The 17,835-nt window shown below is 33.9% G+C and overlaps 1 protein-coding gene across 1 annotated transcript in view; it reads right to left on the reverse strand.

Annotated features, from left to right (window-relative positions):
- The window catches only part of LOC105162335, a 6,259-nt gene extending 4,694 nt beyond the window's left edge, over positions 1-1,565 (reverse strand). Inside the window, exons 1-5 of the mRNA XM_011080343.1 lie at positions 1,399-1,565; positions 1,253-1,303; positions 560-581; positions 323-437; positions 94-229 (exon numbers count right to left, since the gene is read on the reverse strand). Coding sequence (XP_011078645.1) covers positions 94-229; positions 323-437; positions 560-581; positions 1,253-1,303; positions 1,399-1,530 — 456 coding nt within the window. The 5' untranslated portion in view covers positions 1,531-1,565. The remainder of the gene's footprint in view (positions 1-93; positions 230-322; positions 438-559; positions 582-1,252; positions 1,304-1,398) is intronic.

A 17,835-nucleotide genomic window follows, 5' to 3' on the forward strand; every position in this document is an offset into this window, starting at 1 on the left:
AACAAATGCTGCAACAGTCACAACAAGTAAATTGCAAATATGGACACCGATAATAAAAGTGAAGCACAGTGGATAGCACGAATAAGTTGCTACTGACAACACATTATACTCAAATGGAGGCAAAAATGGTGTTGGATCTTTCTCTTTACTACGTGGGAAGAGTACAGAGGGAAGATGGAAATCAAGCAGCACAAAGACGTGATATATGTAAGTTAAATCTTGAATGAAACTAAATTGAAATCAGAGGAAGCTTAAGTTTCCCATTGTCTACACCCAGTAACACTTTCATTTACTTGAAATAATAAAAACCATAAAATATTACCTTGCTGAGAACTTCTGGGTATTCCAGGCATCATGGTTCCCCAAAATAATTGCTTTTGAAAAATCAAGTTTTGAAATACTTTCAACCAGATCTACATTCTCATTACCAAAATCACCTGGAGCAAACTCCCCATGGAATTGACATTAGTCTATATAAATGCTGGAAATAGTATGACTAAAAAACTGACCTGTTAACAGGTAAATAAACAACATAGAAGGTGCGGAACAGAGCACCTGCCTGTAAACATCACCAGATCCGGCTGCATTTACCAAAAAACCACATTAGAAAGAAAGAAGCATAAGGAGCCACACACACTAACACGATGAGGGACATTACCAGACTACACTTCTAGTGTTCCATTTTCACAAATGACAGATAAGACATAAGAGAATCCCAAGTTCGTAGGCAAACTGCATATGGTATGAACTACACACATGTCAACCTGCATTAGTAAATGAAGGTCGGGATTTAGTTGGGGATCATAGACAAGTTATCTGCTAGAAATGTTTCTCTTAAGTCAAAATAATGTATCTATCTTCCAAATCCCTGGCTAGACTTTCATGGGAAAACAAGAGGACAATTTTCCCACTTAATTAAACATCAAATTACCACATTTTCTTGGCACTTAACAGCGAACACTCTGAAAGCAGGTCTTTGATGTGCTTGCTAACTTGTAATACGGCAATTGGTAAACAGTATAAGAGGTTGTTTGCCAAGCTTATAATAATCAAATTTCTTGTTTCCAATTGAAACTGCTAATACACACAGAATGTAAAATTTGCCCCAACTAACTGATACTAATTTTACTTCATTCGATAAACAAGTCAGCAATGACTGAATATTATACCGTTTCTCTAAATAATATGCACCAGAACTAGAAATTTCTCAAACAAAAATGAAGTATCATGAAATATAGTAAACAAGAGAAACCTTTAACAGTTGCAGAGCCTTGGTATCTTCTTCTAAACTCCAATCATCATGCTAGCAACAAAAAACAAAGCAAAATTAACATTCACCCAAAAATGTCAGCAACTGTAACCGTGTGTGATAAAGAGATTAAGGAAGATAGAGATTACGACGTCGCCGACGATGGCGATTCGGACGGAGTTAACCATAGGAACTTTACAGCAGCGGAGTCTGTAAAGCGGCCAAGAGGAGATTGCACAGCGATAAGGCGGCGCGTGTAACCACGTGCAACCGCTGAACATTAACTGGCAGTTCTTAGACCGACGAGTTTTATATTCATGTCTTGACTTACTGGTCAACTATATTAGAAAAAGAAGAAGAAGAAGACGACCTGACATCGAATTTGCATCCACGTCCCTTAAAGTTTTCTATTTTAGCTCGCGCCTCTTTAATTTTAATTATTAGCAAATTCTACCCCTCTACTACGAGCACAATTCATTTCAATCCCCCATAGTTTAATTTATTTTCAAAATAGTCCTCCTCTTTTCAATTAACTTTAAATTAACCCTTACAGTTGCATTTCCGATATACATTTTCTATAGAAAATTATTTGAGTACTCAGTTTTCATTTTTATTATAATTTAGTTCCTCACAATTATATTTTAAAAATTATAGCCATTTTAATTGGAAGAAAAATTATCTTTGGGCGATTATTTAGATAATTATTTTATTAATAATATATAAACATAATTATTATTCATAATGAATTTCTTGAATTTTTCAAACACTTAATAATAAATTAGAAAAATTAAAAAAGAAATAGAGAAAAAATATTTAAATAAAAAACCTTCTGAGATTAGGATGTAAACAAAGTAAAATATGTGTCGGCTAAAATATTTCCAACAAATAATGAGGCTTCCAATTTATAAATATGGTCCAATTGTATAATTTAAGTGAATTATTAATGTAATTATGATCAAATGGTTGTAGTGAATTTGGACACACTTAAATTTAAATCGAGTCGATATGATTGGAATGTTGTGTGCACAGATTCGAGACCTTTTAAAGTCTATTAAATATAGTGACACGCAATACTGCTTGCACAATTTTTAATAATACTTTTATTTGATGAAAGTTTATAATTTGTTCTTTTATATTAATTGTTATTGTCTTACAGCAACATACACAAATTATTTGGTAACTTTTTTATGCAATAATTATCAAAGCATAATTTAAAAATGGACACTATATAGAATATATGTTATAGTGATAGTGATTATTAATGTATACATATAAAATAAATACTAATATGTCATTTTAATTTTAATTAATAACAAAATGGAAATAAATTTAATTTTTTAGTACATGTAAGTGCATTGAATTAATTTTCTAAAGGTAGTTTATTTGACATGAGTTGAGAAATTGAAGGGCATTGGCGTTATAATAATTTAGTATAGTGGTATCAAAACTACCATTTTGAGTCTATAAACCCTCTTTTCTTTATAATAGTACTAGCCGTTGTGGCACGCCATTTTTGCGTGCATATAATGAATAGATTTTTACATACTTTAAAATATACTAAAAATAGTATTATAAATAAAAATAAAATATACAAATCAATACATTACATTAAAAGATAAAAAAAAGAGAGAAAGAAAAAAATACTAATTTATTGTTAATGTAAAATTTGGAAAGTTAAATAAATTAGTTATTTTATTGATTAAATGACATTTTTAACCTCATAAAAAATTAGTACAATGATATTATTAACCATCGTTTGTAAATTAGATAGATAGATAGTACAATGTTCATAAAAGGCATTTTGGTTAGTTCATCATAAAAAATGAATGAAAATCTAACAAAAATTAAGGGTTCGATTTGGTTCAAGTGAGAGGACAAGGGAAAAGGGAAGTAGAAGGCACATCGGGCAGAAAGAATAATAATTTCTTTTTTTTCTTGGATAAATGTAAGTTTCATTAATAAAACAAGATCGTACAGTACAGCAGTGCTCAACTGGTGGTTTATCCCTCAACAGGCCAAGGGATATGTCATAATCTATATAACGCACATGAACTAACAGAACGAGATAAATTAACACTGATAATCCTCTGTCTAATATCTTCCATAATAATGGTAGCTATTATATTAGGTAATCGCTCCGTATGCTCAAAGCGTCTCAAATTTCGTTCCCTCCAAATGTGGTAAATGCAAGCAGCCAGAAGTGCACGATAAGCCAAGTTAATCATATGTTTTCCTCTCCATTTTCTTGCAGCCCACTCAACGTTCAGTGACCACTCTCTATTAGGCCATTCAAACCGAACAATCCGTCGAATCGCTGTCAGGCAACTTCTGACATAACGACATCGAAAGAATAGATGAGTATGTGTCTCCATTGCGCCCTCATCACATAATATACAGGCGCCTAAGTATGATAGCCATGGTTTATCAGCTGTAGATAGTTTCCCCAAAATCGCAAGCCATAAGATGAAATTATACCTGGGGATCTTCAGAGAATCCGAGAGTAGTGAAGACCAACCTACCTTGGGTCTCGGTGGGTCCAATAGCCTGTAAAGAGATGCAACTGTAGGTCGTCCCATCTCAAATCGTCAAATAATGCGATCTGTCTCGCCATGAATTATTAGCAATGAATGCAAAATCTCCAAGCACTCAATGTCCATAATGAGAGGCTAATGCCATTGCCCCTCTATAATAACACTGCTGAGCTTGTTCGTCGTCCGAAGCCCAAGCATACGTGGACCTTGTGGGAATCTCTCAATAAGGGGACCAAGGTGATGCCATGGATCATGCCACAGATAAAATGAATTTCCATCACCAATCCCTCCAGCCCCATGAGCCACAATTGTCAGTGATCGTCCATACAGATTTATCACGTAGCCACCCGTTATATAACCATTCTACCCAGATTGATGTTCTATCACATCGAATAACATCACACAGCTTCTTGCTCATCAAGGCACGATTTAAAGTAGCGATGTCCCGTAGGCCCTGACCCTCCTCCGACGCGGGCCTACAGACATCCCTCCATGCTACTTTGGCATATCCACTGGTACCTATGCCCTTCCACAGAAAAGCTCTCAGACGCTTCTCAATCTCCCTTAAAATACCTTTAGGTAGGATAAATGCAGAAGCCCAATATATACTTAACGCCATAAGAACAGATTTAATAATCTGTACCCTCCCAGCATACGATAATCTCATTCCTTCCCAACCTTTAATGCGTTGATCAATTTTCAATAATAGAGGCTGGCAGTCTGTTAAAGATAATCTAGAAGAAAGTAGAGGAAGTCCCAAGTACCTCATCGGAAGATGCCCTTCGTGGAAGCCGAGCATCTCTAACAGTTGCTCCCGTATCTCTTGTGCAGATCGAGAGATGATAAGATGACTCTTATGCACATTTAGCCAGAGACCTGACCAGGAGGCGAATAGGTCCAACCCCTGCTTAAAGACCCCTATAGAGTCTATATCAGCTTTGCAGAATAGCAACAGATCATCTGCAAATCCAAGCTGAAATAATCGAGAAGGCTCACATTTCCAATGAAAAGAAAAATGCATGTCCTGATCAATCATCTGGATAAGAATCAAATACAGAACCTCCATTACGAGAACGAACAGATATGGCGATAAAGGGTCCCTTGCCGTAGCCATCTCGATCCAGTAAAGAAACCATGAGGTTTTCCATTCAGCCCGATGGAAAATGAGGGTGTCGTGACACACTCCTCTATCCACCTAATGAACGTAGTCGGGAATCCAAACAGGTGTAACACTACAAGTAGAAAATCCCATTCTACCGTGTCATAAGCTTTTCGGATATCCACTTTTACTGCACATCTACGAGGTAGGCGCGCCTGATTGTAACCTATAAATAGTTTTTGTGCTAACAGTATATTGTCTCCAATACTACGACCAGGAATAAAGGCAGCCTGACAAGGGCTTATCAACTTATCCAACACCCTACTCAACTTTTGCACAATAAGTTTGGCAATAATCTTATATAAAACATTACAACACGAAATAGGGCGAAAATCTGTGACCATCATAGGGGCATGTACCATAGGGATAAGTGCCAGAAGTGTGGTGTTGATTTGCTTCAGCAGTTTTCCCGTGGTAAAGAACTCCAAGATTGCCTTCATAACCTCCGGACCCATGATTGGCCAGGCAGCTTTATAAAACCTAGATGAGAACCCATCCGGTTCAGGTGCTTTATCTTCAGCAATGTCAAACACTGCCTGTTTGACGTCAACTGCAGTGACGGGTGTAAGGAGCTGAAGCCCTTCCTCCTCATTGAGGACATGTCTAGCCCATGGCCTCAAATACCAGATATCTATCACCTGCTTCCGTCTTTCTCTACCTAACAGAGCCTGATAGAAGGAGACAAACTCATGAATAACCGCTCCTGGTTCTGAGTAGGTGGTCCCATGTTCATCATTTATTTGCAAGATTCTCCGAGTGGCACGTCGCTGAGCTATCTTGCAAAAGAAAGCTCGTGAGCATTGATCTCCATCCTTCATCCATTGCATCTTTGTTCGCTGTTGTAACATGGTTTGTTCCATTTTTACCGTCTTGGCGTATACCAAACGACAACAATATTCCAGGAGTAGAAAGAGGTCGTTTTGTCTATCCGAGCTAACCAAGATCTGTGCTTTCTCAAGGAATCCTTTAACCAGTCGTACATTCTCCGAAAGATCTCCTTTATTGCGCTTTTGCTGTCGGAATACTGGCTTTAAAGCTTTTAGTTTCCGCGTAATCGCGTACATAGGCACTCCAATAATGTCGTGTTTCCATACATTCTACACACTAGGAATAAAATCTGGTGAAAGAGTAAGGTAATTATCAAATTTGAACATACCACCCAATTGTTGTTGTCGATCCCCACAAAGCACTAGTGGTGAATGATCTGAGGTGCGTGGGTGAGGCTTGAATAGTATGAGTTAGGGAAACGCTCAAGCCATATGTCATTTATGAGCATCCGATCCAAAAGCTTCCATAAACTTCGCGAATTCGAACTTCGATTATGCCATGTGTATCATTCACCCTGCATTGGCATTTATAGCAATCTCGTATCCTGTATGCATGCATTAAATTCATCCATCGACAATCTGATTCACCAAAATTACCACACACCTCACTGCGGTCACGAACAGCATTAAAATCTCCTCCTACTATCCACAGGTCATCCACACATTGACCCGCAAGCACCCTAGTGATCGCCACAACTCACGCCGCTCAGCAATTTCAGTGGCACCATACACAATAGTAATAATCACATTCGTATGCAGTGTTCTAACAGTTACACGATAATGTGCAAATTGATCACCTAACTCAATCACATTAACATCAAGAATAGTGTCATCCCATGCGATCCATATACGATTCCCAACCGACACAGGATCAACAAACCACTTCCATTGAGGCAGTAAGAAAGATTGTATACAAGCAATATTAGTAATTCGTACATGCATTCCAAGAAGGACAATAAATTATAACCTGAACTCAGCTACTACGTCTTTTAGTGCCAGCTGATGGTCCCTTTTGTTCAAGCCACGCACGTTTCACACAGCAGCGTTTAACATGGATCACCCGTGGCGGGGCTGCTTATGTTAGGACCCCAAATGGTATCATTTGCATCATCAAGGAAATTAAGTGTATCAAAAGTGTTAAAGATGACTAACTCCTTACCCTTGTACCTTCCTTTATTGACTCCTTGTGTGACAGGGGTACTCGGAGTCTCAGCTATTATAGGCTGTTGATTAATATCTCCACATGAGTTATTCTTGTCTTCCTCCACAGCCTTACCTGATTCAGCTATGGGCGACTGCACTCGTGCCTTCGGCACATAAACATTGACTAGCGGTTCGGTACTTTCATGGAAGGGCAATCCTCCGTGGCATGTCTGAGGCTCATGCAAGTGGTGCATTTAGGGGGCAGCCACTCGTATTCTACGTCAACCTTGCATGCAATTTCTCCACCTTCCTCTGTTGGCGACATAATAACCAAATGCTTCGGAAGTTTGGCATTGATGTCAAGCATGACACATACACGAGCGAAATCCAGTCTCATGCATGCGCGTGTGATCGCATCCGGATAAAGAGGTCGTCCAATGCCACTTGCCACTGTACTCAAGCCATCATTAGTCCACAATTCAACTGGCAAGTGTCGAAGTTTAACCCAAACTGGGACTTGGGTATGTTTCAGCTTACGTAGGACCATGCCCGGCTCCCATTTTTGCAACACGATTGGTTGTCCTTGGAACAACCATGGTCCGCCCTCTATAACTTCTTCCATTGCCACTATAGTTTTGAATCGGAAGAAGAAAAATCCATTTGTCGTGGCCGTGACTTCTGCTAACAATGGCCAAATAGATTTGACGTAGTCCTTTACGTGATGAAAATACGAGAAAGAATAATAATTTTCCTTCAAGTTATTTGGTATGATTGGAATGGGTGTAAACCTCAAATACTTTCTCTTATTTGATACGAGGAAAATAGATTAAGAAATTTTGTAATTATACTAAATAACCCTTATCTTCATTTTGTATTAGAAAATAAATAAATTAATATTATACTAATATAATTTTAGCATATCAATAATTTAAAAATCTTACTAATAAAAATATTTATCAAATAAGAATAAGAATAATTTTTATTAATAAAAATATTCATCAAAATGAGTATTGTTCATTTATTCTAAACTATATAGTTTAAATAAATATTGTTTACCTAATTGTTGACATTGATGCGGTAGTTTTTCAGTAATTTTTTTTATTTTTTCTCTGACAATTATGTATGGTATTATCAGAGGGAAGAAAAAAATTTTTGAGAAAAAATATTTATATAGATATATATGGGTAATAGAGTAAAGAAAAATAAAAATTTATTTTTTTATCTTATTTGCATTATACTTCCACTTTTTTGTTCAATTTTGGATGGAAATACAATTGGACTCCGGAGTTTCATATACATCGTAATTTACTTCACTTTTATTTCTTCCCTCTAACCAAATATTGGTAGTTTATACATTCCATCTTTCTCCCCAACCAAACACACTCACTAATTTATTGGACATTGTTATAATTATGGAGTATTGACAATTTTTAAAATATTAAAAGGTATTTGTAATTATATCACATCTTAGGAGAGCTCACACACAGAGTGAAAGTAGAGGAAGTGATGATGTTGGTGGTGGAGAAGCTGAAAGCAACTCTGCTGGCCTTAGAAAACCTAGGTGGTGAGGCTTTGGTTGACAGTCTTTTTGCTGGAGACAAGGGGCGACAAGATCCACCATTGCCTCCACGTTGCTCTCCCATACATCATCTCCGCCATGGTTCTTGCGGTGGTCGTTTGTTTCTGTCGTTGTTGCTGCGGATGTTGTTGATGCAGGGGCAGAGGAAGGACAGGGATGATGAAAGCCCCGGAAAGAGATTACAGGATGCTTAGGCATGTGTTTGAGAGTAGGGGTGGCATAAGAGTCGAGTCGGCTCGTGAGCTCGAGCTAGACCTCAATTCTCTCTCTTCATCAGCTCGCGAACTTTTTCCTCTTTTTTTTATATATATATTTAATTTCATATTCAATACTTTATTAATTTTATACTTAAAATTGACCATATATTATAATTATTAATCAATATCATATATTTTATTTTAGATAATAATAAATTATGGTACTTTATTTATACATTAATCTTTTTTATATAAAAATAAATTTATTCAACAACTTAGTAAAGTATAATATTTTTTATAAAATAATTATTCAATATGACACGTATAAACTTTATGTTATATTTTTAAATTGACAAGTAATTCACTTACGATTTTTTTTTATCTATTCCTCAGTTTTATATTTATATCAAAATACATACTATGCATTATGCAATCTATTTTATTACTTATAAATTTATGTCGAAATTTAGTGATTTTTATGAATTAATCTAAAAATAATGATAATAATAATAATGATGATGGTTGAACAATTTTTATTTTTATTATTATTTTATTATATATAATGAGATCAAAAAATTTAATCAACAATTACGATATCTTAAAATTCGGGCACCGACATAAATTAAATGTTTGTGAGAATGGTGAAAGATGAAAATACCCCTCCTTATATTTGAAAATGCTGACTGTTGGTGAAACTTAGGATTTTCATATGTTAATTTTGTTTCTGGCGAGAGAAAAAGAGAGACGACAAAGGCGACTGAGAGGCGGCTAAATCCACTCAAATCCTTCAAAATCCACCACCGCCGCCAGCTAAATCCACTCAAACGCCGTTGTCCGCAACTGCAACACCGATTTTCGCTATTTCGAGCTCTGATATTTGCTATTTCGGGCTTTAATTTTTGTCAGCGAACTGTTTCCCTTTCCCTTCATCCCCCGCCAAACGCCGTCGCCCGCGGCTGCGACACCGGACACAATCAATCTCGATCTACACAACTTCATATTTCAAGCTCCGATTTTCAATTTCCACTTCTTCTTAAATAATCATCATTATATTCGGTGGATCTCAATTCTCATATGAATACCACCAAGATTTCTTAAAAAGTAATTGATTAGTAATTATAGAATCCTCAAAGTTGAAAAGTAATCTGCTCTCAAGTGTTTCAAGGGATTTACTTTATTAATTTTAGTTAAACTGTACTGCCATTTTGGTTAAAATCTATTGTAATTTTGTTGGGTATTGAATCAGTGATCAGGGACCACAAATTTGGATTACTATATTAATTAATTAAAAGTTTGCATCATATATACCAATTAATTAAATATTAGATCCAACATGATAAAGAGATTTAAGATTGCACAAATCTTGTAGCAAACGTGTGGGAATTGTCTCAAGGGTTAAAAGATATTCTTGGACTAGTAACCATAGAAAGATTTTACTTCCAATTATATATTAGTTCATGAATTCAAAATATATGAACCATTGGTTACTACAAAAATATAATATTTTTTTTTATCGTGATCAATTATTGCTAACTATTTTGTTTTTTGTGTTTAATGGAGGCTTTTTCTGAGGGAAAAAGCTGAGCAAGCATCAGATTTTGAAGCAGTTAAGATAGGTCTTTCTATAATATACTGCTTTTTTATTCGTTTGGTTGGATTAGGGTTTGGTATATTTTATTCCATTTTTGGGGGATTGTAGATTTTGTCATGTTGTCCCAACTGTGTTGGGTGTATGAAAATGTTTACTGATTTGTGGTCCCAAGTATATTCGGTCTATGTTTTTAGTCAATCTATGCTTTGATTAAATAATGCTATACTTTTATTGTTATGTGCATGAAAAGCACCCTGTATAAGGGTTTTGCTTCTTGTTGAAGTATTAATGATTGTTCTTTTTTTTTTCGTTGGGAAGTTACTATGCTTTATAGTTATGTGCATTTGTACCCCCTGTGTTATGGTTTTGCTTCTTGCTGAAGCATTATTTTTTTGTGGTTTATTTTATTTATGTGTAGATGTTTCAAACACATGACATAATTTTTGGTGTGTTGGGAATTTGTAAAACATCCTAAACTTAGTTATGTAGGAGGGCATAAGAAAGTATTTGAGAAATTAGATTTGAATTATTTGGGTTTACATGAATTAGGAGAAATGTATGAACAGTGCGGGGGGAAAAAGTCAGTGCTTAAATTTTATTATAAAGATCTCACTCTACCATTAGAATGGAGCATAAGACAAATTAAAGAAGAATGTTCTGATATTTATTTGGTTGACCTCCAAAATTGTCATAAAAACTTGGATGTTCTAGTAAATATTTATGTAGATGGAGGGGATGTTGAACCTATTCAAGTCGTAGATAGTCAGGGTAACCAGTTGAAAAGGAGCAAGAAGAAGAAATTAGATACTTGTTAGATGGAACATATTTTAATGAATTGGATGAGGATGGGAATGAGAGTATGTGATGGGAGGAAGGACTGTGAGGGGCAGGGTATAGAGGGTCAGGGATTGGATGGGGTTGAGTTTGAGAGTGTTGACTGTGAGGGGCAGGGGGGTGTGGCATTAGGGGATGATGTTCCAATAACTGAAAAAGAACTAAATCCACCTGAAAATAAACCAAATTTCACTGATGTTCCAAATAACTGAAAATGTTGAAAATCCAACTAGTAATTTTACTGAAATTCCATTTCAAAACAATTATGAAAAGATGACTAAAAAGGGTGAAAGATTTTTGAATGAGTCCTCATCGGAATTTGATAATTCATTTGATGACGACTATGTGCAAGGTAGTGAGGAAAGTGATAGTGAGGCCCTAGTGTGGTTTTAGAAGATATTGAATGTGAATATGATGATAACATTTTCCTGTCAAAAGATCCAACAAAAAAAGACTTGATGAAAAAATTGAAAAGAGTGATAAAAGGCAAAAATATAAAAAAATTATCTGAAAGAGTTGAAACTGAAATTGGAGAAAATGAATGGACTAGTGATGATGGAAATGAGGATGATTTGGTTAGCTTAGAAGGTAGTGATGATAATGAAAATGAAAAAAGCACCCTGTTTTTAAAGAATCTGATTCAATGAAAAATATAAATCTGGTAGTTTGGATGAAATTTCAAAAAATGCTGCATAGTTTAGGGTGGCTTTGAGGGACTGGTGCATACGGAATGGGGTAAATATTGAATTTTTAAGAAATGAAGCTGCAAAAGTGACTGCAAAATGTAAAGTGGATGGTTGTGAATGGAGGATCCATGCCTCACCAATACAAGGTGGACCTACATTCCAAATTAAAACAATGAAGGGCAAGCATACATGTGCAAGAACATGTGAAAATAGGCTTGTCAATGCATCCTATCTTGCAAAAAGAATTGAAAATGCAATAAGAGATAATCCAACAATTCCTGGATGTGAATAGATTTAAGGTGATGAGAGCAAAAAACAAAAAAAACTTTAGAGAGAATTAGGGGGATGATGCAAAGCAATACGAATTGTTGTGGGATTACTATGAAATTGTCCGAAATTTTAATCCAGGGTCTAGGCTTATACTTAAAAAACTGAAAAATTCTGATCCCCCAATTTTTGATAGAATGTATTTCAGTCCCCATTTTTTTAGATAATGGGATACTTTTCTATAATTTTAAATTGTTCATTATGATTTTTTTTGGTATATTTTACTAATTATATTACTACTAAACTAATTAGTACAATTTATCATACTATATTTTGGTATATTTATAACATAGTATGCATTATGTAACATATTTTATTATTTATAAATTTATGTAAAATTTTGGTGATTCTCATAATTTAATAATAATAATAATAATAATAACAATAAATTTAGCTCAAGCTCGAACTCATCAGGTAAGATTCGAACTCGAGTTGTAGCTCGAACAGTAAAATTGTACCTTGTGATGTATCATGTCTAAGATTGTGTGGATCAGTTAGCACTAAATTTGATCATTAAAAATATATATATATTGGAGAGCTCATTGTACTTAATATTTTTTTTTTACAATATTTTAATATAATATTTATAAAATTTAATCAAAGGTCTCTATTTAAGATAGATAAGGATAATATATGTTTTTTAAGTTTATTTCTTCCATTATTTTCATATTTATCAAGTCTTTATCAACCTGTAAGTTCCTATCAGTGAATATATTTAATTAAGGGAAAATTGCATATTGCCCTCTATCAAATGGAAAAACTGCTAAATACTTGTGTTAATTAAATTATTTAAAAAATCCCTTGTAATCATAATTATATAAAAAAGACCCTCTTTGTCAAATTATACTGAGAGTTGTCTACACGTGTTAGACATGTTAATGGGATAATTTTTTTGATGTCTTTTTAGCTTTTATCATCTTTAGGTTGACGAAATTGTCCCTATCTTATTATTTTTTAGGATTAAATACACTTTGCATCCCTAAACTATGCATTTTGTCTCATTTACACTCTTAAAATATGAAACGTAAAAAAAACACCTCTGACAAAATAATTTGGTATTTTTAAAATTAAAATGTCCTTTCACTTTTTTATTCTACTTCCTATAATATGTTTTATTAAAATATCTCTCCCAAATTATTTTTAGTGATTTTAAATTTTACTCACATTTTATTTTAAAAATAATATTTATAATATATACTTTTTTATAAATTATAAAATACAAAAAATATTTTATAAGCTCTATATATGCAAATATATTTCACAAAGTAAATAAATTATGTTAAAAAGTACATGTAAATATGTGTCAATATATAATCCATATAATATTATAAAAAAAAGTATGTTATATACCTTATAAATTTTATTCAACTACATGTCCATAAAATAAAAATGTATCACTTAAAAGAATTATAGAATATTATATATTAATTATATTATAAGTTTTCTTATTTTACAGTATATACATGTTTGATGTAATGCTTTAAATTTTTACTGATAATTTATTTTTAAGAAAAGTTCAATATATATATATATATAACAACACAAGCAAAAATTATGTAAATTTTTTACCAGTTGTATTAAAAATATAAAAATTATAAATTTATGAAGTTTATGTAGATTTTATACTCAGTATATTGTTTTCTTTAAATAAAAAATTTATAATAATTTAAATTATATTTAGGAGAATGATTGTAATAGAGATGTTTTAGGGGTGTAAATAATTAAGGGTATTTTGGTTATAGAAACATTAGGGCTATCATGAGGAGCTATTTTGTTCCGTTTTATAGTTTAGGAGTGTAAATGTATTTTATGCATGGTTCAGAGGTGTAAAATGTATTTAACCTTATTTTTTATTATTGGATGGAGGTATAAAATTGTCCACCTAGATGTGCTCTTAAAATTGATCTCCACAAGGCTTTCGCTTCGGTGGATTGGGATTTCTACATGCAACATTAAGACTACTCAACTTTCCTCCACAATTTATTAATTGGATAATGGAATGTGTCACTTCCTTAACATACTCCATCAACCTTAATGGCGGGATTCATGACTTCTTTATAGTTGCTAGAGTTTGACAAGGCGATCCGCTGTTGCCATATCTTTTTATCTTGGCTATGAAAATGCGACATCTTACTATCAACTTCAAAACTCATAATAATCTCTTCTCGTTTCACGGGAGGCGTAAGAAGCTTGCTATTACTGAACTATACTTTGCCGACGATCTTCTACTATTCTATAAGGCAAAAGAGAGTTCTATCCGACTTTTCAAGGAAATACTTGAACATTTTATTGGACTTTATGGATTGTAATTTAACCCCACCAAGAATCACCGTATTGTGTCTAAGTCAGCCACCACTTAAACGAAGACTCTTGGACATAGAGGAGTATCAAGAAGGAGTTCTCCCAATTAATTATCTTGGTGTTCCAATGGTTTTTTCGAGGCTCACAATTAATGGTTGCAAGCCATTATTGTAGAAGATAGACACACCAAGTGTATCGCGAAAAGCGCCTTCTTCTTCCCATCAGATCATGCACGTGCATAAAGAAATCTCACCAGTTGAGGTCCACGTTCATTGGATTCTCATTCGATCCCACCCCACTGAAAATTAAAGTATTCTTCTCGAAACTTCATGGGCATCCCACTAGTGCCCTATACCGATTGATAACATGATTGAAACGTATCAGGAAACGTGCATCACCGAGTTTCCATCCCTTTAACTGGGTTCAACACGCTCTGCACAGAGGAAACCAAGGTCTCGAACCTCGGCTGCTTAGAAGATAACAGTCTTTCAACCAAAAGCAAGAGGTGAAATTTTGAATCCGCCTACCAAAGTCTATCAGGAACCATGACCCAACCCTCCCTCTCTGAGATTATCAATTTCCTACGCAACCTTTGACAGAAAGCCTCCATACCCCGATAGTAAATCGAAGCAGCCCCAAAGGTGACACGAGCACGACTGAGATGAACGAAAAGCCGCGTCCAAAACCGAGCAGAACAACAAGACAAATGTAAGACCCTGCCACTAAAAAACATACAAAGAATAACATAGACATAAGAGCAAGAAGCAGAACAAAAAAAAAAAAAAGAACAATGGGAACCAAAACACAAAAGGCGAGAATAATAAAACAGGAACAGGGCCACGAAACCAACACACCAAAGCGTATTACGATCTCAATACCATTAACGCACCAGCACCAGTAATCAAACCTGCCACATCCCCAAGATAGACTTCAGTGCCGCCGTAATCACTGGGAAGAAACAGTTCAAACCTCACCAGAGCTAACAGGATATGTTGAAAGAAAGAAAGGAAAGAAACAGACAACCAAAGGACTCTCAAAGATAGAGAGAACAAAAACTCCCAGTGGCAGAGAACTTTTTTGCATATAATTTATAGTTAATCCATTTTTAATATCTGAATGTATCAGATGATGTAATTAATTGTGTGTATAAAGAATTAAAAAAAAAACATCTATCTAAGCAGCCAAATATATTCTATTTGCCTTTATCATAATAATAATAATAATAATAGTTAAAAAATAATAAATATACCTATGATTTGAATTGTTTTGTTAAGAACAATTTTAGATGATAATAATTGTTTGGGTTGTTTTGTTAAGAACAATTTCATTTGTACTTGAAAATTTATTTTTTTTTTGACTTGAATACTAAATAAACAATTTTATTTGTAACTAATATGTTGAATTTTTATTCAAATTTATAGAACAAATAAAATAATCGAGTCCACCGAATTAGATCTACCCGATGTGTTTTGTAGCCGGATAGGACGGGGCATAAAAAAATCAAAGCGGAGTAGGTTGCAAATCCATCCAACCCACCTCGTTGCTACCCTTATCTCTCGGTATTGTTAAACAAAGCCTAGTAACAAGCAAAATTACGGATGTCTTTTAGCATATGTTATATGTTGTCTTTTTCGTATATGCAAATTAATAATAATATTTTATTTAAAAATTCATATCATTTTATTCGAATCATACTACCAGTTACTTTTTTTTTAAAAATTCATCATATTTTTATGGTATCAAATATTATATCTCCAACTATTATTCTTATCCAATAAAAATGAAAAAGCCAAAAAAACCCTTCAAATAAACAGCCACTAAATAAAACAAATTTGAACCAAAGAGGTCTTACTCAATTAATAAAATTAAGTACGTGCATAGTATCCTTCTCTAAAATTTAGTAGAATTACATATAAGTTTTTTGTAATTTAAAAAATTACATCTAATATCCCTAGTATTTGTTTCTGTTTAACAAATTGACCGAGCCCCCACGATAGTCAAAATTCATCGAATTTGTTGATAATCGCAAAAAAATTGAATGCAAATTTATATTTACCATAAATTGACTTATTACTAACCTATTAAACATCAAATAAATCTTTTTCTAAGCAATATATTCTTATACATCTTCATACACTAATATAAATGATGGAGTATCTATTTGTTAGACAAAATAAATGTGAGGGGTTCTAGATATAATTTATTAAATCACAGGAATTTATACCTATAATTATATCAAACCTTATGGGAGAGCGGTGTAATTACCCTTAATCAAAATATTTCCATGAATGTGGATATATGTTTGTTTGTTTTTTTTTTTTATGTAATGTATTCATTAATTTGAGTTATCGATGTATTAAATTAATTTTTAAGTTTGAATATATTGAATGGTATGATGATTGTATATTATAATAATAAAAATCAAAATAATAATAATAATAAACAAAATCCAAAATTAAATTTATGGTAACGTAAATATCACATTTTATATTCTCGTCATCACTTGTAACAATTCAATGTTCTCGTCATCGGCTTCGTCAACTCGCACACACAACCTCCGCCACCCCCCAAACACACTTAAGACACACACTCACTCACACACAGTCTAGCACCAGCGCCAGAAGTCTTCGCCTATTTAGGGGGCCCAGACGTGCAGATCAACGATTCTTGGTGATTATAGATTGAGGTTTAATCTCTGAACTTGTTCTGTTTCCAGGTGTTTATGTCGCTGATTAATTTTGATATGTTTTGTACATTGTATCTGTGTTTCCTGAGGTGACTGTGCGATTTTTTCGGTGAATTGAGGTTTCATGTTTAAGTTTTCTGGACGAATTTTCTTGATCTGTTTGATTTGTTTGTAAGATGCATCTCGCTCGGACAAAACCCACACTGATATAAACCTTATAGTGATTAAATAATGAAACATGCATGTCTAGGATTATGCGGTTCACAGGAGTTTCATGTTTTTCCAGTGGATTCAAATCATCGGTTTCAGTTGCATGTCATTAAATAATCAAAAAACAATGAATAAATAGATCAGTATATAATAAAGAAAAGAATAGATAAAAAAAAATTAGGGGGAAAAGAGGAATATTGTTTTTTAGTGTCTTCAACATAAGAAACTTGCTGTGGGTTGAGATAGTTCAGAAATGAGTTATTTAATTTTGAATGCAAGTACTTTCCCTTTCCCTACATCTTTGTACATATGTTCACTCTGATTGCTCTCTCTGTGTAAGGAGGCAATTTCTATCTCATGCGCATATAGACAAGGTTTTACGTTGCATGTGATATACGTTTTAATTTTGAAATGTTGCGATTTGCTTTTCGCGGGCCTGCAATTGTGTGAATTTATGATGAAGATTGTATTAACAGGCATTTGAGTGTGAAACTATCTTGATAGGTTTAGATCAG

The sequence above is a fragment of the Sesamum indicum genome, linkage group LG5 (genome assembly GCF_000512975.1).
Source record: "Sesamum indicum cultivar Zhongzhi No. 13 linkage group LG5, S_indicum_v1.0, whole genome shotgun sequence".
Classification (NCBI taxonomy): domain Eukaryota; kingdom Viridiplantae; phylum Streptophyta; class Magnoliopsida; order Lamiales; family Pedaliaceae; genus Sesamum; species Sesamum indicum.